Source organism: Dermacentor variabilis, chromosome 8, assembly GCF_050947875.1.
Source record: "Dermacentor variabilis isolate Ectoservices chromosome 8, ASM5094787v1, whole genome shotgun sequence".
In the NCBI taxonomy this organism is placed as follows: Eukaryota; Metazoa; Arthropoda; class Arachnida; order Ixodida; family Ixodidae; genus Dermacentor; species Dermacentor variabilis.
Window position 1 is genome coordinate 40578828 of NC_134575.1, and position 22024 is coordinate 40600851.

General features: G+C 43.6%; 1 protein-coding gene across 6 annotated transcripts; it reads left to right on the top strand.

Moving 5' to 3' along the window:
* The first annotated feature begins 72 nt into the window (after positions 1-72).
* Positions 73-21685, top strand: LOC142590114 (uncharacterized). 6 transcript variants are annotated; one of them, XM_075701982.1, is made up of 5 exons: positions 73-406; positions 2260-2361; positions 3598-3676; positions 4268-4303; positions 17339-21685. In XM_075701982.1, the coding sequence occupies exons 2-5, from the start codon at positions 2265-2267 to the stop codon at positions 17379-17381; spliced, it is 255 nt and encodes an 84-aa protein (XP_075558097.1). In that variant the 5' UTR covers positions 73-406; positions 2260-2264; the 3' UTR covers positions 17382-21685. The 6 variants fall into 6 exon arrangements, 4 of the variants coding, with proteins under 4 accessions (XP_075558097.1, XP_075558094.1, XP_075558095.1 ...); XM_075701980.1 differs by having other exon boundaries at positions 92-406; positions 2204-2361; XM_075701981.1 differs by lacking the exon at positions 17339-21685 and adding an exon at positions 7865-8043 and having other exon boundaries at positions 94-406; positions 2204-2361.
* The last annotated feature ends 339 nt before the right edge of the window (positions 21686-22024 follow it).

Here is a 22024-nt window from a genome sequence, read left to right on the forward strand (position 1 = left end):
TCGGGCTAATGAAATTCAGTTATTTGGTTGGAGTCAGTATGAGAGTCCGAATAGGTCGTGGTCCGAATTCGAAACTGCATGCATGTGCTCAGCGGGTCAGCTTAAATCCAAGCCAGAGCCAAACGGGAAAGCGCGCGATCGCGTCTCAGCTAGAGAGGCTAGAACTACTTTCCAGCCACTATATCTCAGCTGTCGAAGTTGGTTCTTTATTCTATGGCTGTCGTGCGGTGTGCGCAGAGATAAATTGTAAGGGTATAATACCATATCATAATACCTTGGAGGTTGGCCAGAACCAGTGTGCAGTTTGCTGCAGGTATCCCCTAGCTGCAGACGTGAAGCAACGAACGGCGAGGGAGGCAAACCGAATTCATAATAGTTGAAAATCCGGAAGAACTCTGTTGCACGTGTAAGTATGTGTACCACCTTCTTCTACTGAGCCGCGAGTTTGAACGAGTCGCATGTCGACGCTTCGCTCGCGAAGAGCTCCCGACAACGACGACGCCCGTGGGCTGAAGAAACGACATTGCTCATGTGGACGAAAGCCTCATGCGCAGCTAGTGAAAAAGCTAAGCGAGTCTTCCTCCTTGACGGAGACAAAATATTACTTTTCATGGCAGAGCCACTGTGCTTTGTCGACAGAAAGTCGCGGTTATTCTGAAACGGAAATACTGGGGCTCGTCAGTTTCTGTGTTTCTAAGCTGTTTAATTAAGACTAAATTGATTCAGTGTCTATTTAAAAAGGGACTAGTTACGTGAGAGCGGCGGAGAGGTTTAAAAAAAGCTCATGCCCGGTTGGCTACACTATGCTCGGATAGCGCGAAATTAGGGTCAGAGTTTGAGAGTCGGTCACTGTGCACAGAGCCTCAGATCAGCGTTCGTTGGCGCGTCCGAGGTGGCTGCAGAGTGCAATGTAGCATTCGAGGAGCGCAATAATTCATTAGTTACCTTTGGAATACAAGAGTAGTGACCTTTGGCCATAAAACACATTTGCCAGTATGTTGATCACCGGTGAGCCGGAGGTCCAGGTAGCATGCAGTGATTAAATTTATTTGTCCTATTTTACATCTGAGTCACAGAAAAAGCGAATCGCTTGCTCTTATTGAACGGTCCTGTGACCATCCTGTGCAACTGTGAGCTATTGCCTTTTGTTGCACGGCCAGTCGACTCTGGACCAACACAAACGTTGACGAGATGATCCAACAGATGTCTTGGCAGCTACAGGTGTGCTGGTGTCGGAGTAAAGAGCCAGCATGTAAATGTCTGCCTACACCTTTCTTTCTCCGATAATTTTGTTGTGTGGTTGGCATATTGCGCGGTAAACGATTCTTTCCATTTATCTCTGTTGCTATCATCTGTCTTGCTGACTTGCAAATGCTGTGGTGATGTTTGTACTTGAGCAAATATTGTGAAAAGCGTCAAGGGTTTGATTGGAACAAGAGTGGAACAGATTTGTTGTATTTTTCTCCACCTTGGTCGTGTGTCGCATGTAGACAAGATGCTAAACTCCCCGGATCTACTCGAACGAGCCCCACAACCTTACGTTCACTCAAACCCATAATTCCCTGTCCTATACCCACGCATAAGACATAACAAGGCACAAGCGGAAACCGTTCCCGTGCCAGCCCGCATCCACCTTCTCAGGGACCCCGCAGAAGGTCCTCCTAAATGCATTCGCTGTGGCAACTGCTCCAATACCTATCTAATCCTGTAGATATGTCATCCTCCATTCCCTTATGTTACCTCCCTATCCCTACTCCGCAATTGACTGTGGCCCCCAGACCCCAGGAACAAGAATACCTGGCAGCGCACACCTTATCATCTTATCATCGCCATATGCTTGCAGATGTGGCCTGCTTGTTAATCCACTAAGCAGCAATAAAGCTTTCTCTCTCCCTCTCTGAACCACTTGAAACACTACCACTAAAATGGCTGTGCTCGTGTTCAAAGCACATACCAGGGAGCAAACATGTATGCATGTGCAAAACTTATGTCCTAACTCTCAGTGGGCAGCCCCTCATGTCTTTCTACTTTATGGGTAAGGTCCACTTTGTTGTGGCATTAAGGCCACCTGGAAGAGTTTAGCGAAGCACCATGTTGGCAAAGCTCTTTGTCTAACAGGTGCAATTTGTTAACCTTTGACAGCATCATTTTTCACTCACAGGCAATACACATTCTCACACGGGCTTCCACCTCCTTTATGCAGGAAGCTATGGCACCTGCAAATGCAAATCTCGGCTTGGAATAATCTTATTCTGGCAGGTGCAATGCCTTGTTGGCCGTGGAGAGCTGAAATACCCCTGCACCGTGCTATCCCTGCCCATTTGGCCTGGAGCCGTCAGTGGCCGTACCCATCAAACCCAGGTCTCACTTTGTTTTTTTCTTCACGTTTACTATCAGTTTGGAAGTAGACGTTAACAATAAAATAATAGAGTACTGTGCCTGCACTAGCTGCCATGCATGATGCTGCCATGATTATAATTCGTAGATGCTGTGTCTTAAAAGGCACGAGAAAGTTTTGGAACACAGCAAGAAAACATTAACGATCTGTATACAGTGCTGCCACAAACGTGCGAGCCATATGTTAGTCTGCCTCATGCGGCTGGGAGCCCATAATCCCATAAAAGATTGCTCGCTCTCACCTGAGGCATTCAAGGTCACCTCTGATAGGTTCCGCCAGTGACATCATAGGCCCACATGACTGCCACTAGGCGCCAGCCAGCCATTGGGCTGGCCATTATCTATTCCATGATCATTACCTATTACCATGATCATTACCTATTCTTGAGCAAAAGCTAGGGCACGTATGCATAACCCTGCAGTGTCCTAGCAAACAGAGAAGCAGCATTTATTAAGGCTCATTCCATCACCACTCTTTTGTCACTCTTGGGCACCATCACTACATTGTGGAAAGAAGACAAAATAAAACATGTGCAGGAGGCAGGCTATTGCCATTGGTGCTGTCCCAGCTGTGAGGAAACAGTGCGTTGCGGAAAGATTGGCCCTTCACATCTTCTTTGTTATTGGGTCCTTCCGAAAAAAAAAAAAATCGGCAGAACCCATCTCGCGATGACTGTTGACAGAAATGCATTTAGCATTGAATGAGTGTAGCGTCACAGTGTATTGCCACCGTCAGAATGAGTTATGTATGAGGCGCATACTGCAGTGGTACTTCTCTTTAGCGCTTCCCTAAGAACACTCAGCGCCATCTAGCACTGCTGCCACGAAGCGCACACCTTGCCTCAGAGATGCACGGCGTACCAGTGGGTGCAAACTCTTCGAAACATATGCGACAACTGGGCTCCTCTCTCTCGCTTCTTTCTGGACGCACTGCGCCATCTGGTGGCCTCCAAGACGAGATTCGTGGCATGCCGGTGCGTGAAGAATTGTTCCCTTATTTGCCACACACCCAGTGCATTCATGATAGAGCTCGCTAAAGCATTCGCATGAGAGACGTTGATTGAAAAGTGTCACACACCCAGTGCATTTGTGGCGAGACCTGCTAAAGTGCCGGGTTTCTGTCCTTGGGGAACCCTTGCAGTGTGGGTTCAGTTCTGCTCAGCATGGAAGAAATGTAAGGGATCTTTTTCGTTATTGTAGAGCTGCACATTCCCAGTTACCGAAGTTACACGCCAGAAGTTGTACGGCACCAACCACCAGGATGCCCACTTCAATGCAGGTGACCTTGTCCTTCTCTGGTCGTCAGGTTGAGCCCTTGGCAATGTCAATGTCTACGATGTTAGTTGGGCTGGTGCAGGCGCTTCATGCCAGTGTTGCCGCCTGTCTTTCTTTCACTTTTATGTCTCCTCTCGTGGTAAGAGTGCCCACTTAGGCAATTGCACAAGTGTAGTTTATCAATACACCTTACCTTAATATTTCTCCTCGGTGTTCCTTTGAAGAAAACAGAGCCTCTTAAAGGGGCGTAAGGCAGAAGCTTGTGGGCGTTCGCTTTATTAAGCTCTTTTTTTTTTTTTCGTGTAGGAGAGCAAAGTGACATCAGAGGAAATTTCAAAACAAAGGCCGCATCAAAGCCAGGGTGATATTGTCTTTGAAGTATACAGTTGGTGAAGCAAAAAAAGTGCCCATATATAACTTGGCATGGTTGAAGGCTGTATACTTCAAAATTTGTTAAAACTTGTGAATTTCCATGCCTACAGTAGTAACTAATGCTGGACCTGGACCAACCACTAGAATGACTTTTGGCAATGTCGTGTCAGCATAGATTCAGGCTCAGTGCACGCAATTGTACCCATTTCCATTATTTTTTCAGGGCAAGCATGCATCGTGATCAGAATGGCTCAAGACGGTGAGTGTTCTTAGTTGAAGTGAAAGGTTTGGCGCTACAATCCTTAAACACCAACGCAGATATTTTGCTCCCAGGCAATAAATGATGCCCTGTCTGTGAAACCAGTCCATTGTACATCCTTTTTTGCTGCATAAAGTTTGTTACTGTTGTCAATTCATGGCTCATTTCTCTGCTCAGCAACTGGCATCTGCTGGGCATCGAAAAGACCAACTTTTGCCGCCTAACACACAACAATGACTTTAGGGGAGCACTGGCATATTTTCAGCGTTGTATAACTCTTATCATGTGTTTCTTGCATGTAAAAGGAAGGCGCTTGGCAAGTGTGAAGGTTGAGAAACGGTTATGAAATACCAAAAATAATTTGATACTGAAGTTGGTCTCAAAATGCCAGACTCATCACCATTCACAATGATCATAGCACCAAGTAAGATTTTCCAATATAGTGCAGCAATAAAGCTTTGTATGGTAATGATATTCACTGAAGAACTGCCACGTGTATTTCTTATTGCTACACTTGCATGTGCACGCCGTACCTGTTACAGGAATGGAGTGACCCAATGTATCATGGCATCGCGATTCGTCGACCACCTTGGTATCAAATCTAGTCTTTATAAACTAGTTCGTAGACATTACTATAGAGTAAATTACTTGGTGTGCTTTCTTATGAGATTTGGAGCATGCGCATCTTCATTAATACAAACAAAATGATGACAAATTGAATATGTAAAATCGGTACCCCTTCAAAGTACCAACGCTAACTGTTTGTTTCCCGACTTAGATGCTTCAACGAGTATCTGTGCACCCACTAATCACTGCAACAAATGAAATTGGTGATCTAACCTGCGAATTGGTGAATGGTTATCTAACCTGCTCAGACTACGGTAGTGCATGTGTGAAATTCTGAAAAATCTGCTTTCCCGCACATCTAGTTTGGCCCGTGCAGGATAGCAGAAGTCGCCCTAAAACTGCAAAATGAGTAGCAGCGCATGATTCAGTGAAGATTCTCTAGCCTTGCCACCATCTCTTCCTTTATACGTTCTCGCTATTTGCAAGCCTGCCCTCGCCTCATTGGTGCCGTGAGCGGGCAGGTGGGAGGCCATCTTGTGGCGGGGGCAACTTAGCATATAGTGTGGAAACTCCTACTTCTAGTATTTTGCATATGCCCTATCGGGTGCCAACTTCCAAACATGGCGAGCCCCCGCCGCCACAAGGTGCGAGCTCTGAAGCCAAATCTCGCCTGCCTCTTTCTGACACGCCCGCGAGTGTGAGCAGGTCTGAAACCTGGGAAGCAAATGAAATGACTGCAAACGGAATTGTGGCGATTCGCAGTGGATTCACGGCAGTGTGTGTGAAGCTCTAGCAGAGAACAACGCACAAACAGTAACACCTAATTTTACACCTAAACCGGCCAGGTGTGTAGAGCGCAGATGTGGGCAGAAATTTCTGTGCGCAAAGGAAAGCTGTTCCTGCCCCCTGAATGGGCAGTCCCTTGGGAGAGCAGGTTCAACTCTTTCCGTACCATCAGTGGCGTAGCTAGGTCGTCTGGCACCCGGGGCCCATAGGTCTTCTGTCACCCCCCCCCCCCCCCCCGGGTGTAGCCGGCGGAAAGAGGGGTGTCTTCAGACGTATATGACACCCCCCCCCCCCCAACTGGCCCCTTGCACCCGGGGCCCACGGCCCCCCGGCCCCCCCTGTTGCTACGCTACTGCGTACCATGCCCTTTGTGCATCGTTAGTCCACTAACAATGGTTCAAAACGCCATTTTCGAGACCTTCCACCCTGCTCACGGAAATATTGCACTATCATACGTGAAGCAGGAGAACTATATTTTTATATTCTAAGCAGTTTGCTTGTTTCCCACCAGGCGATCATTTTTAAATGCGCTTTGAAGTTTCGCGATCGTCAAAGTAGAAAGCAAAAATGTCCGCCCGCTATCAAGTGTTTAAAATACCGCTTTCAAAACCTTCCGCACTGCTCATGGACACACTTCGCCATCGATTGCGCAAGATGAAAACTATATTTTTCTTTTCTAAGCAGTTCTATTTTTTCCCAACAAGCGGCAATTTTTGAATGCGCTCTGAAGTTTTGCAATTGTCAAAGTGGGAAGCGAAAATAGCTGCCTCCGGGAGCAACGTGCGCTTCGAAAGATAGCAGATCTTTCGCAGCACGCACCTGAGGTTGCTGCCTTTTCATCTGACTTGAACTCTGAGAACGATGATGATGCAAACCATCCCGGAACACCAGCGGCCGTCGCCCAGCATGCCGAACTGCAGTGCTTGAAGTTAAATTTTTGTAGTGGGATACCTGTTCAATTAAAAATTTTGATTTTTTTTTTTTGCAGATGGTGCCTATTCGTCGGCAACATATTTTGTATATCTCATAATTTTTTTTACATATCTTTATTAGTAGATACAAGTTTGTCTTTACAGACTTTGTTCACTGTTATCCCACAATCTTGATTCTGACAATTTATATCTTTTTCATGACATATATCTTGGTAATGAAAGCTTTATGCGTGAAAAGTGCATTCATTCTGCTCTATGTTTATGTATTACATGAAATATTCAGTGCAGTAGCTCCTTCATAAAAAGATCTGGCATAACCTACAAAGAACACCCAGGGTGTCTTTGATTTATGATTTGAACACCCAGGGTGTCTTTGAATTCTCAGGGATATTGAATAGTCTGGAAATACTTAGGGAAAACTCTGGGAATTTGTGCTTCTATCAGGGAGAATTAGCTGTAATTTTATTGAAAGGGAGCAAAATTCGCGGTAATGCTGGCTGGAGTAACAAAGAGGAATCGTAACGAATCTACTTTGATGCCGTGTCGTCGGCTGGAGGTGTTGCCAGTGTACAGTCAACGACCGACTTTCCGGACGCCCGATAATTCGGACAGCTTCGCGGCACCACCACGTACCCCATAGAGCCAATGTATAAGAACGTCTGAAATTTCAGACACAAGAACCCTTTGCCGTCCGATTTTTCTGACATTTTGCCATGACAGCAGGTCCGATATGGCATTAATCAAACAAAGCCACCACCGCCGCCTCGAACGGCGCTCTTGCACGCAGATCTGCTTGCAGCCACAGGTGGCACCACCGTGGCAACGCTAGGCCTAGCTGCTTCGACGTTCGCTGTTAAGCTTTTGCCGTTCGGTGCCGTGTTTTTCATTGAAAGAATTCGCCACTGTCAGTAATGCGACTCCGCCTTTGTCGTCCTCGCTATTAGCTTCCAAGCTCGGAAAGCACAGCGCGTTACATAATGCCGGTTTCTGAAAGTTATCTTCACATTAGTACAGTAATGTTACATGGTGAAGCATACGCAAAAGTATTGCAGTGAAGCATAGCAAGTGTGGGAAGGGTCAATTGTCATGGGACGCAGTGTGTATTCCTAAATTATACACGCATGCAGTCGCCATCTCTAGTCACAGTACGAGCACCAATATGCCTAATAAGTGTACTGGCAGGTATTCAGAGCTTTTTCGGATGTGTTTGTGGCGATTTGAGCCCTTAAGGGCAGTGAAAGACGTGTTCATTTTGTCGAACTGCCCTATTTTTCAGATGTTTTCACAGCCCCTAGGGAGTACTAAAAATCATACGTTGACTGTGAAACTGACCAAGAGGATGGTTCAAGTGGTTCACGAAGTGAACATTCGTCGGAAGGAAGACTGGAACAGAAAGGACCTACGCATTGAGGAATGAATAGAAAGGAAGCGTGCTGCCGCCGTTTTGAACGAGCTTGAGCTAAAAAAACAAAGTGTTGGCTAATGTCGAGATGCAGGTGACCCTCATCCAAACCAGAATAAACTCTTTTGAGCAGCGAAGCGCAACGCTAAAGCATTGTGCGCAGGCTGAGAGTATATCTGGACAGCTGAGGGTGACTTAACAGCTGTTGAGAGAGAATCTCACTTGTGACAGAGTTCGGACATCATACCAATGAGCTTGTAATCAATTGATAGAAATAGCTCATATTCGAAAATATTTGCTTCTATATCTCCTTTTTATTCGCATTTGAGAATGTTCGACTCAATTCACAATACGTTTTACAATTTTTTTTCACAGGTATTTTATTTGCTGAGCATTTCACTAGCACCCCCCTTCTCTCCTTTCTGTTTTCTTGTTGAATAAAATAAGCACAACTACTTATCATAAAAACTGGATTAAGTCGTTTTTTTCTTTAACATGCTTACTAGAGTGACAGCATCGGGCGACTTGTCAGCCCGCCTTGACATTTTTAAATTTTATTTATTTGTACATACTGCAGCCCCATAGGAGGGCTATTGCAGGAGTGGGTAAAAACAGTGGTGAACAAAAAGTAAAGTGAAATCAACAATGACTGTTACATTTATAAGACAGTCAAAGAACGGGAAAATCGTTTTCATCGATTCTTAAAAGGAACGAAACAGCAATATGCATACACATAAAGTATAAACTAAACATAATTTAAGTAGTTACAGATACTGGTTTTCATAGAGAGCACTATTTAATTCGCTTGTCGGGAGTGAACGATGGCAGCCAGGTAAGGAATTCTATACTTCTATTGTGCAGGGAAAGAAGCTGTACTTGAAAGGATTTGTACGGGCATAGAAAGGGTTACAATTAAGCGTGTGGAAGTTACGCGTGCAAGAAGGCTTGGTAAAAGATGTGCAAGCTGTGTTTGAAGTGTGATAGGACTTGCTAATTATGTTGTGCAAATATTTTAATGATTCCACCTCACGACGTACTGAAAGTAATGTTAGTTACAGCCACGGAGTAAGACATAGGAGGTGAAACTCCCGTCAGCGCGAGCGAGCGCGGGCGACCAGATAAAGTCACAATTGTTGCATGCGCCGATGCTACCGTATACAGTGGCGGCACCATGCAGCGCGTCGTAGAAGCCGCAGCGGGAAAAAAAAAAAGCAGCGCCCGGCAGGCGGCTTCGGCAGCTCCGGCCACTCCGTGGTAGAAGTCAGGCGCGCGCGGCCGAACGGGAGCAATACGCTCAACCGGTTGCCCTGGCAACCGAAACGGCGGTAATTTCTTCCCATGCCGCCAGGTGCCGCCAGCATGAAAACATATCCGTGGGCTTGTGACCTTTGCTGGTCGCCGCAAACAGCAGAGTTTCCACTCCTAAATATTTCTTGCTCCGTGGTTACAGCGTAGCGAGGGCAGACGAGGGGGAAAAATAGCGGTCATGCCGGTGAAAAATGAAACGGACGGCCTTTTTCTGAACTGCTTCTAGTTTGATTATGTTGTTTTGGTTATGTGGTGACCGTAATGTTACAGCATAATCGATAATGGGGCAAACAAGAGTTTTATACATTAAGAGTTGAGTTGCCTTCGGAGCCTTTTGCATAGTACGACATAGGTAACCAAGTTGTTTTAGGGCCTTTGAACATGTTTGGTCAATGTGTGTAGTCCATGAGAGATTGTCAGTAAATGGTACGCCAAGGTATTTGTATGTCAAACTCTGGTTAAAGGTGACCCATTTAAGGAATATGTTGCAATTACAGGTGCTGCTCTTTTCGTGATTGACAAAACAACCTTTTTTTTTTATTAATGTTCATTTTCCATTTTTTGCACCGAGCACCGAAAGAAAATTCTGTGTCACTGAAATTTTGCAAAGGCACTCAGGGAATTTGGAAATGTCAACTTGGTAGACACCCTGTATGTTACTGGGAGATTGGGAATGTATTTGCACTATCTTCATGTTCCATTTTTCAAGTATGTGATGTTTCTACTTTTGTCCGTAGCTGTACCTTTCATAATTTTCCATCATCTGTGTGACTGCGACCTGTGGTAGTATTGTTTGGCACACAATAAGATGTGATCTTCTCCATCAGGCTCATGTTCCCTTCTAGGCCCTTACGTGGCTTTACTTTCTAAGCTTTTTTTTTTTTTTCGTATTAAATTTCAGTCTTCTGGTTATCTTTTCGCACGTGGCATTTCTTTATAATAATCAATTATTCATGGCCTCAAATAAAAATTAAGTTAGCTAAATTTGTTATCGTGCACTAAATAAATTGTTGTGTTTGGTGATTGTGCATTGTTTATTCTTGTTGATACAGTGAAACCCTGTTAACTGGAAGTTATAAAGACCGTTAAAAATTTCTAGAGCAGCGCAGTTTTCAGATAGGTGAGTTAACAAAAATATAAGCCCCTGACTGTGCATAGACTACGCAGAGCCTTTGGAAGTAGGCTTCAGTAGCTGCTAAATTTCTCGTAAGAGCTCAATATACCGGGAGTAGATCACTTTTAGAAGATGTTGTGTGACTTGACACCTGATATGCTGTGTGTCTACGGCCAACAGCGATCTGTCGGGCATGTACGGCTGACAGTGCTCGTATCCAAAGAAAGTAATCAACTGCAAATACCACTCCAGGGCTGCGATTTTGTAGCCATGCCTTTCGCTTGCATACATGTATTTGCCACTCTTTCATCCACCATTCTGAGCTGGCTTATCCCATTGATAATTTGGGGGAAGCGTCGCTATAACTATTGACAAAGCGAGATATCAAATGGCATTGGAAAAGGCCTTGCCACAAAACAGTGGCCCTGAACTTGTTACTTAAGGAAATGCCAAAAACACCAAATATTCGGCGCACCTTTACCGTGTATGCGAGCATGCCTGTTTGAGAGCTACCATGCTTTGTCAGGAGTCAAAGCAACACTGTGCTGACATTATCGAGGAGATCGCAACCGGCTGTGAACGATGGATAAGAGTGCCACGGAATGAAGTGGAATTCGCTGTAAACTTGCGGTCCTGTCACTTTTTGGCAATGTCACAGCTGCGAACCTAGTATGGAATCATTTGGGTAATGACTATTGTCTGGCATTTTCGCAGTCGAGATTTTGATACCTGTCCGGAGCATGGCACAAGGGAATTTCGAGGGAAGAACTAAAAAATGCATGGAGTTGACACCAAGCCAGGGGAAAATTTCACCTTAACCGATATTCTGAGATATCAGAGGGAGTGTATTTTCAGCCTTACACTTATTGCAGGCAATCAACTTATTCAGTTCTGTTCGCCATTTATCCCATTGACTGCTCCGTGAGAAGTGGGGCGATGGTACTTGGAAGTTCATTTATTATTGCCATTGAATGCGCTTGCTATGACAAATGTTTATCAGCAGTCTAAGTTTTGAGCCCAGTGTAAAGATCCATGTGCTTACTCCATTTGTACACCGGTACAGCTACGGTACCTACAGTTCTGCAGCACTGGCGCGTCATCCTGCTCTAGTAATATTTCCTTGAGATGCCCAAAGATCAGTTTGCGTTATTAACTAAACTAATTGGATGGAATTCATGAACAGAACTGATTCTCCCTTTTTTTTAAATATACTAGTTTCCCAATATTTTATCTGATTATTTTTTTGTGCCCCCTGGAAATAGGAAAGTGTGCAAGGCTCTGGCTAGTATGGAATCATTTGGGTAATAACTATTGTCTGGCATTTTCGCAGTCGAGATTTTGATACCTGTCCGGAGCATGGCACAAGGGAATTTCGAGGGAAGAACTAAAAAATGCATGGAGTTGACACCAAGCCAGGGGAAAATTTCACCTTAACCAATATTCTGAGATATCAGAGGGAGTGTATTTTCAGGCTTGCACTTATTGCAGGCAATCAACTTATTCAGTTCTGTTCGCCATTTATCCCATTGACTGCACCGTGAGAAGTTGGGCAATGGTACTTGGAAGTTCATTTATTATTGCCATTGAATGCGCTTGCTATGACAAGTGTTTATCAGCAGTCTAAGTTTTGAGCCCAGTGTAAAGATCCATGTGCTTACTCCATTTGTACACCGGTACAGCTACGGTACCTACAGTTCTGCAGCACTGGCGCGTCATCCTGCTCTAGTAATATTTCTTTGAGATGCCCAAAGATCAGATTGCGTTATTAACTAAAGTTAACTTTAGTTATTAACTAAAGTAATTGGATAGAATTCATGAACAGAACTGATTCTCCTTTTTTTTTAAATATACTAGTTTCCCAATATTTTATCTGATTATTTTTTTGTGCCCCCTGGAAATAGGAAAGTGTGCAAGGCTCTGGCTTAACATGAAGCCTATGATTCAGTTATAAAATATACTATATACGGCTTTAAAATATATATTTAAAAATATACACAAAAATGTTTTTCTTTAACACGCATCATTTAAATAACAAAATTTTGTCATAAGTGTAGTTATCAAGAGCATTGGTAATTGTAATCCTTTATTGCACATGAATAAAATGGCTACGAATTACAATAATGCCAAAACCATTGTCTCTAAATTCCTGTACATGTGCAAGCAAAATCTGGCTGATGTTGAACCACACTAACTTCAGACATCTTTCTTTTGCACAAGTACTAGTAAAAACAGTGTAAGATTGAAAAGAAAGAGGAAAATGAAATTGAAAGTTCATACACATGGTATTACTGTTGCATAATATCAATTTCCATGAAATTTGCTGAGAATGCTGAACGGTTTTTTTCAGTTTAACATTTTCCTGCTGCATTGTTGGTGTCCTGATCAGTGGCGTAGCTAGGTCTTCTGGTAACCGGGGCCCATAGGTCTTCTGTCTCCCTCCCCCCCCCCCCCCCCCCCCCGGGTGTAGTCGAGGAAGGCGAGGATATGAACAATTTCCGAGTGTCTTCAGACGTATATGACACGTCCCCCCCCCCCCCACTGGCCCCTTGCACCCTTGCCCCCCCCCCCCCCCTGTTGCTACGCCACTGGTCCTGATAAACTTTGTTAGCTTACCTTTCCAGCCGGGCTTTCTTTGCTGTACTCTGAGGAGAAGATTTATCTTCAGCCCTCTGTGTTCCACAGAATTATTTGATTCCTATCTGGTCTCTGTCATTGCTTAGAGCTGACATTTCCTGAGTTTGCAGGGTTTCCAACTGCTGCAGAATCTCCCTCAAAGCCTGTGTTGCACAACAGTATGGCTTTACAAGTGCCTGTCTTCACAGCATGAAGCCAGTTGCATGTGGCAATGCGACCAAATCTTGCTGCTGAAAGGCTCAGCTGCGTGTTGGAGTTTGCCCTGAATGCAGCAAAACAGCATACTTTTGCCCGCCAGCCTCTCATATGTAGGGAGCGCAGCCTTCGCCTGGACACTGATGAAAAGTGAAGAATCCGCTGGTGTCGACTCGGCCAGAGCTAGTGTTCGTCTATTGTTACACCAGGAAAGCTCGCGATTTGGGCAATGGCCGTGCTTGTTGTGAGCCTTGTCTGTGGAGTGCGAATGGAAATACGAAGCTTGTACACCTACCATGCCCCCATTAGAATCATTTTTCGCAATATTCCGGCTGGAGAAAGGTCTTAACATTCTTGCACGTAGAAATAGGACGTTGAAGCGTAAATACAGAATCAAAATCTAGAAACATTATTTTTTAGAACAAAAATGTCATTTTTCGGCCTGCATCTTTCTTAATAAGCCCAGTTACACAACGAGATCACGATGGAGTTCCAGATGAACACCTCACACATAGTTTACATTAGGCTACACAGTGCCTGTTTTCTGTATTTTGGGGGGTAAGAGGGCAGTAGTATACTATGGCATATTATTAGTTACATTCTCGGAATTAACTGAGTGCGGTGCTTGCACTGAGCTAAACCAGCTCATGCAATGCACGAAGACATTTTGGACTTGGCTTCTCTGTGAAGTCAGCATAATCTTTTTCTTCAATGTAATTTGCTGATAAGTTAGCTTTATCAGTTTTCTGTTTCACTGTTATCGTGGCTTTTTATCAGCTGAGGTTATTACATTTTCCGTGCTTAGCAAAACAAAATTCGTCGCTGTGAAACAACTTGAACTAGGAAAATGTACACAAACTATATGCTAAAGCAGCTTCTGACAATTGAGTACTTGTGTGTGATAGATTTGAGGCATAGATGTGTGTACCATATACGTTAGAACGCAGTTTCTGATGTACATTGTGACAAGTCACCATATGTTGCGCACAGATATTTTACTTTGCTTTGTGTTATAAAGTAAATAGCTCACAAAACGATATAACCACCATTGAACCATGAACTAGTTATAATGTCGCCTTACGCTCAAAATTAAAATGCAGTTTAGAACTGCATTGCGTGGAGCAATGTTTATGAGGCTGGTAGCTGTGCTTGAGGTATTCATTCTTGATAACACCTTGTTGTCCTCTTTCTCTCTCCAGATGTATGTCACTAGTGGATAAAGAGTGTGATGCTGTGACCCCCACACTCTACCCTCTTAATAATATTGTTACGAGCCACCTCCTTGGACTAACGAAGAAGACAACTATGACCGGGGCATTACTCATGTTCAGCCATCTTGGCCATTCCCGTAGATAGTCTCTGCTTATAATCATGCTTTATGTTCACCTATTTGACACCCCGTCACAATATGCAGTGTTACCTTTTTTTTTTTCGTGGCCGTATATTGTAGAGCTTTCTGCATCTTCGTGACTGTACCCTCCTGTTGTGTTATTCTCGTACACAATATGATTTTATCTTTTTCTTCTAGGCTGGTGTATTTTAGAGCACAGCTCTTAATGGGCCCTTTCTTGCAACAAGTGGCGGCCTGCATGTTTTAAAAGTTTCTTGAATGTTATCCTTAGTTCTATCCGTTGGCTCTTTTCACCAAAGCTTTTTGAAATCTGTGTGCACAACGGTGAATCATGTACTTTCTGCAAGCCATGCGGGCAGCAGCGAATTCTCTGGAACCTTCGACAAGGAATGTCTAAAAGCCAATGCGCTTGATGTAGAGATAAGATTTTTGACGACCGCTGACTCTGCTCACTGCTGTTCTTGTGCTTGAGTGTCACTTGTTTTGCAACGCCTCCCTCCGTTTGCATTGTGCTGCACGAGACAGATTGTCCGCACCAGCCAATACATCGTGAAATGAAAACACGTTGAGAGATGCACTCAAATTATGATATACTCAAATTTCTTATTAGGGAGTATCGTAATCATCGGTGAATTGTCTTTCCCTCTAGGTGCTTTCTTGGAGCTCCTTGATTTGTTATTCTTCTATTTCAGCCTTTTCATTAACCTAAGCTTTCCTTTGTAGTAGTAAATGAGTGTTTAATTAAAAATTCAGTTTGCTAAGGCTATTTTAGTGCAAACAATGCAGTGTTTAGTGAATGTATGTACATTCTTAATTATTGTTGTTTTAATTGTTGCACTTGTACTATGTTTGTTTTTTTATATCATTAACATTTAATTGTGTTAATGAGTGTTTAATTAAAAATTCAGTTTGCTAAGGCTATTTTAGTGCAAACAATGCAGTGTTTAGTGAATGTATGTACATTCTTAATTATTGTTGTTTTAATTGTTGCACTTGTACAATGTTTGTTTTTTGATATCATTAACATTTAATTGTGTTTGGTGCTTCTAGAGAATTTGAGTGATTGCACTTGGAAGTTCATGTATTACAGGCCATAAATATTAATTATGCAACTGCTTGAAGAAGACACATTCAAAGAAATTTGTCTGTGATCCTGCTTGATATTTTTAATCTTGTACTTTCTCCTTTTTTACAACTTGCTTTCTTTGGTACCCCCCTTGTTTCTACAGTCTCACAATTGAAGCATTAATTGTGGATTCAAGACGCTATTTATTCTACTTTCTGTTATACTGGATATAGTATGTTTTAATATTGCTGTTTCTCTTAGTGGCCATGTTTATATAAATGCATACTAAAAATGCCTTGTACATAAATTATATTTATTGTTTAGACGACAGTGCTGGGGCATTGGCAGCAAAGCATTTTTAAGCTGACTTGTTTCTGCTTTTCAAAGATTACCTTTCCTGTTCTGGTGTTTTTTGCAATTTCAAATTCTATGGCCTTTTTTGGTGCAGAACAGTCGTGTTTTTACACGGCAGTCAGCGAGACTGGGTTTTTCATACTTTGTTGTTCTCATTTTTAGTGTGCTGCATAATCTGTTGTCTTTTCTTGTACACATGCATGTGCATGGCTGTTTGCTGCTTATCAGCAACCAAAGTACTTCAGTCTTCTGATTTGTGTGCTCACTGCATGCACTGCTTGTCTTTGAGTTAAGCTAATTTCTGCACAGTAAAACAATATATCTGGGTCAGCCTCCCCGAAAAGACAGCATCATTGTTCTCTTCGTTGGACACTTCTCTATCTGTCTATGTCTTAAGGTTTACTCAAAACTATTATGTTTAACAAAAAAAAGTATAACACAATAGTGTAGCTGAAATAATGTTTGTGCACAAGATCATTCCTGGAGCTACATCCAGACCACTATATGCAGTTATGACCGTTGACATTGGTGTGTTTTCTAGACGTTCCAGATGTCAAGCAGAGGTGTGTACAGTGTACTGTTGAACCCTGTTGTAGTTATGTACCTAACGGCCGCCACCCGCGATGCATGTTCTGCCAAAGAAATTTTGTTTACAGTGTTATGCAGTAATGACAAACAGAATAAATACCTTCCATAAGACGACAAAATAGTGATAATAACATAGCACACTCGACTAAAAGTAACCAGTCTCTGTTCAAAGCTGCATCATGCTAGCATTCTCATCTCCTGAGGAACCATATACTTTGTTGCTTCTTGCATTTTAGAAGCAGTGGTTGCTCTTGTACGGTCCTATATAAATTGGACACCTCAAGTGTATGTATTTGTGAAGCCAGCCACTGTTTTTTACTGAGAGGCTTATGTACCAGACTGCTTGTTTTGGCATTGGACTTCGGGTTTCTTAAAGAGAAAAAAAAAACTGAAAACCCTGCAGCAGCAGCTTGCAATAATTGTATGCTCCACGTCCTCTCGCTTTATAAAGTTTTTACAATTCAACATTTTTTTCTTGGCAAAAATATGTGTGAATTCCACCAACTCGGTCGTTGAGCAATCACGCATAAATATATTAGGCAAATCAAAAATGGTCGGCTAGCTGTGCACTGTTTGGTATGATCTGAAATTATCAATATTTCTTCAGTGAATAAAAAAGCGATCATTAGTATTAGCATCCATATTGTGTTTTCTATTGGCATTTCATAATTACGATTTAGTTTTCAAATGAAAAGCTTTACTATGGTAACCATAACCTGTTTTAATTTGTTTGTGCAGCATCGAGGCCTTCCAGTCGTCAAGCTGCAACTGTGAAACGTGAGAAGTCATGTGAGCGACGCCGCCACCACTGCAACTTCTGTGACTATAAGACTGATAGAGTGGCTGATCTGAAAAGACACGCCGTGGTCCATACAGGCGAGCGGCCATTCGAGTGCCATTTGTGCCCTCAGACGTTTTCACTAAAGAGTAATCTCAAGGCACACCTGCGCACTCACACAGGCGAGAAACCATTTCGGTGCCCTTCATGCCCTCAGGGCTTCCTACAAAAGAGTACTCTGAATCGTCACTTGCGCACTCATGCACAGAGACGCAGCGCCGGCGTAGAGGCAGAGTATCTGCCTCGCATGCAAGAGGACCATGCTTCAAATCCCGGTGCTGACTAAAAAAAAAAAATGTTAAAATTCGCATGTTGATAAAATTGCATAAACAGGCCTGGAGTGCGGCCTGATCCCGGTGACCAGAACCGGTAATGCACTCCCTCACCAGAGCAGGGTTGGCCGCCCTGGTGCAGTACTTGGCCACAACCTCCCATATGAATACAACAATCGGGTTTAAACCCCGGCCCTCAGTCCCCAGCAGCTGTGAAGCAACTGACCACGGCGGCGGTCAGACCTGCGACACAGCAGAGGATGCTAAGAATCCCTGGTTCCAGACAGGCCGCCATTGGAATCTGAACCTGGCAACATTTAATGCTAGTACATTATCTAGTGAGGCGAGTCTAGCAGTGGTATTGGAGGAATTAGAGGGCAGTAAATGGGATGTAATAGGGCTCAATGAAGTTAGGAGGACAAATGAAGCATATACAGTGCTAAAAAGCGGGCACGTCCTGTGCTACCGGGGCTTAGCGGAGAGACGAGAACTAGGAGTCAGATTCCTGATTAATAAGGATATAGCTGGTAGCATACAGGAATTCTATAGCATTAACAATAGGGTGGCAGGTCTTGTTGTGAAACTTAAGAAGAGGTACAAATTAAAGGTCGTACAGGTCTACGCCCCCACATCCAGTCATGATGACCAGGAAGTCAAAAGCTTCTATGAAGATGTGGAATCGGCGATGGGTAAAGTCAAAACAAAATACATTATACTGATGGGCGACCTCAATGCCAAGGTAGGCAAGAAGCAGGCTGGAGACAAGTCAGTGGGGGAATATGGCATAGGCTCTAGGAATAACAGGGGAGAGTTATTAGTAGAGTTCGCGGGACAGAATAATATGCGGATAATGAATACCTTCTTCCGCAAGCGGGATAAACGAAAGTGGATGTGGAGGAGCCCGAATGGCGAGACTAGAAATGAAATAGACCTTATACTCTGCGCTAACCCTGGCATCATACAAGATGTGGACGTGCTCGGCAAAGTTCACTGCAGTGACCATAGGATGGTAAGAACTCGAGTTAGCCTAGACCTGAGGAGGGAACTGAAGAAACTGGCACATAAGAAGCCGATCAATTAGTTAGCGGTGAGAGGGAAACTAGAGGAATTCTGGATCAAGCTACAGAACAGCTATTCGGCTTTAATTCAGGAAGAGGACCTTAGTGTTGAAGATATGAACGACAATCTTATGGGCACCATTAAAGAATGTGCAATAGAAGTCAGTGGTAACTCTGTTACACAGGATACCAGTAACCTATCGCAGGAGACGAAAGATCTGATCAAGAAACGCCATTGTATGAAAGCCTCTAGCCCTACAGCTAGAATAGAACTGGCAGAACTTTCCAAGTCAATCAACAAGCTTAAGACAGCTGACATAAGGAAGTATAATATGGATAGAATTGAACATGCTCTCAGGAATGGAGGAAGCCTAAAAGCAGTGAAGAAGAAACTAGGAATAGGCAAGAATCAAATGTATGCACTAAGAGACAAAGCCGGCAGGAGTTCTGCAGAGATTTGTACAGTACCAGTGGCACCCACGACGATAATGGAAGAGCGAATAGTCTAGAAGAATTTGAAACCCCACAAGTAACGCCGGAAGAAGTAAAAAAAGCCTTGGGAGCTATGGACAGAGGGAAGGCAGCTAGGGAGGATGAGGTAACAGCAGATTTCCTGCAGGATGGTGGGCTCATTGCTCTGGAAAAACTGGCCACCCTCTATATGCAATGCCTCATGACCTCGAGCGTACCGGAATCTTGGAAGAACGCTAACGTAATCCTAATCCATAAGAAAGAGGACGCCAAATACTTAAAAAATTATAGACCAATCAGCTTACTGTCCGTTGCATACAAAGTATTTACTAAGGTAATCGCAAATAGAATCAGGAATACCTTAGACTTCTGTCAACCAAAGGACCAGGCAGGATTCCGTAAAGGCTACTCAACAATAGACCATATTCACACTATCAGTCGGGTGATAGAGAAATGTGCGGAATATAACCAACCCTTATATATAGCTTTCATTGATTACAAGAAAGCGTTTGATTCGGTCGAAACCTCAGCAGTCATGGAGGCATTGCAAAATCGGGGTGTAGATGACCCGTATGTAAAAATACTGAAAGATATCTATAGCGGCTCCACAGCCACCGTAGTCCTCCATAAAGAAAGCAACAAAATCCCAATAAAGAAAGGCATCAGACAGGGAGATACGATCTCTCCAATGCTTTTCACAGCGTGTCTAAGGAGGTATTCAGAGACCTGGATTGGGAAGAATTGGGGATAAGAGTTAATGGAGAATACCTTAGTAACTTGAGATTCGCTGATGATATTGCCTTGCTTAGTAACTCAGGGGACCAACTGCAATGCACGCTCACTGACCTGGAGAGGCAAAGCCTAAGGGTGGGTCTAAAAATTAATCTGCAGAAAACTAAAGTAATGTTTAACAGTCTCGAAAGAGAACAGCAATTTGCAATAGGTAATGAGGCACTGGAAGTGGTAAGGGAATACATCTACTTAGGACAGGCAGTGACCGCAGATCCGGATCATGAGACTGAAATAATCAAAAGAATAAGAATGGGCTGGGGTGCATTTGGCAGGCATTCTCAGATCATGAACAGCAGGTTGCCATTATCCCTCAAGAGAAAAGTGTATAACAGCTGTGTCTTACCAGTACTCACGTACGGGGCAGAAACCTGGAGGCTTACAAAGAGGGTTCTACTTAAATGGAGGACGACACAACGAGCTATGGAAAGAAGAATGATAGGTGTAACGTTAAGGGATAAGAAAAGAGCAGATTGGGTGAGGGAACAAATGCGTTGAAATCAAGAAAAAGAAATGGGCATGGGCAGGACATGTAATGAGGAGGGAAAATAACCGATGGTCATTAAGGGTTGCAAACTGTATTCCAAGGGAATGGAAGCGTAGCAGGGGACGGCAGAAAGTTAGGTGGGCGGATGAGATTAAGAAGTTTGCAGGGACAACATGGCCACAATTAGTACATGACAGGGGTAGTTGGAGAAGTATGGGAGAGGCCTTCGCCCTGCAGTGAGCGTAACCAGGCTGATGACGATGATGACAGGCAAGAGGCCACATCAGTGCCGCCTATGTCTCAATACCTGTTTACATAAAAACCAGTTAAATTGGCACATGCGCCACCACAAGTGAAAGTGACTATTGGATGGATAGATCTTGGCTTTATAGCTAAGTACTCATTCAACTGGTCCTTACAGAGTACCTTTAGAATGCAAAGAAAGTCATGTAAGGCAACTATAAAGCTGTAGGTCTAGTATTAATGTCATGGCTTCATCATTACTGCTGGAGTGTTCTTATGGATGTAATAAACTGCTGCAAAGTAGGTTGTGCTGTCGGTGCGATTGTTTATGCGTGCCCTGAGCTGTACTAGATTGTACTTGTTTGATTTAAATTGTACTTGTTGTCTGGTGGTTATAAAAGAGAGCTGCCACAAAATAAACTATTCCTGTTCTGGCAGCCTACGTTTGGTGCGTCATGGATTGTCAGGCCTCGGTATGGTGCAGCAATGGCGATGAGAAACGTACTCGCATTTTGAAGAGCAAGGGATTCGCCACTTGTGCAGTGTCGTAACAAGTGCCACCTTTTGATGTCGGCAAGGGCAGTGGACTTCATTTGTCATTTAAATTGAGTTCTTCTTCGAGGATAGCAGCATTGTGGAAGATGCACAGAAGAGAATGCTTCTTGTCTCGGCTCTTAGATCAAGGTCAGTTGAAGCCCCCGGTGGGTGATGTTCTTGTAAGGTGAACTAGCTCACCTACAAGGAAGAAGTTGAAATTCTGGAAGGCTTCTAGGACCCCAAGCCAAACAAGATTGCAGAAAGCTTCAGATTATTTACACTTGTCCAAAATGAAGACTAATCAGCAGTTTATTGTCGAGCCCCGCCGACTTGCCGACAAATGCAACTTTGGTGGCATGTTGGACCTAATGCTACAGGACAAGATTGTATGTTGAATCTGAAGCAAAAAGTTCGATTAAGAAATTTTACTATTCGAACACCTGTAATATTACCAACATATCCATTTTGTTCCTACAGGATAATGTAACACAGCTGTGGTTTCGGCTTCCCAGAGTAAATGGCTTATCTCAACAAAATTTGAACACATTGTAAAGGCACAATACTGAAAGAGATAGAGGAAAGACATAATATCCAAAGTACTTGTCATTGCAAGCATTGCATGAGGTGCACACAGTATGAGGAAGTGTGTTGCCAAGTCCTGAAAACTGAACTGCGAGGACTGTTGCTCATGTCCCCCCTTTTTATCGCTTTGAGCAATTGCGGTGCAAC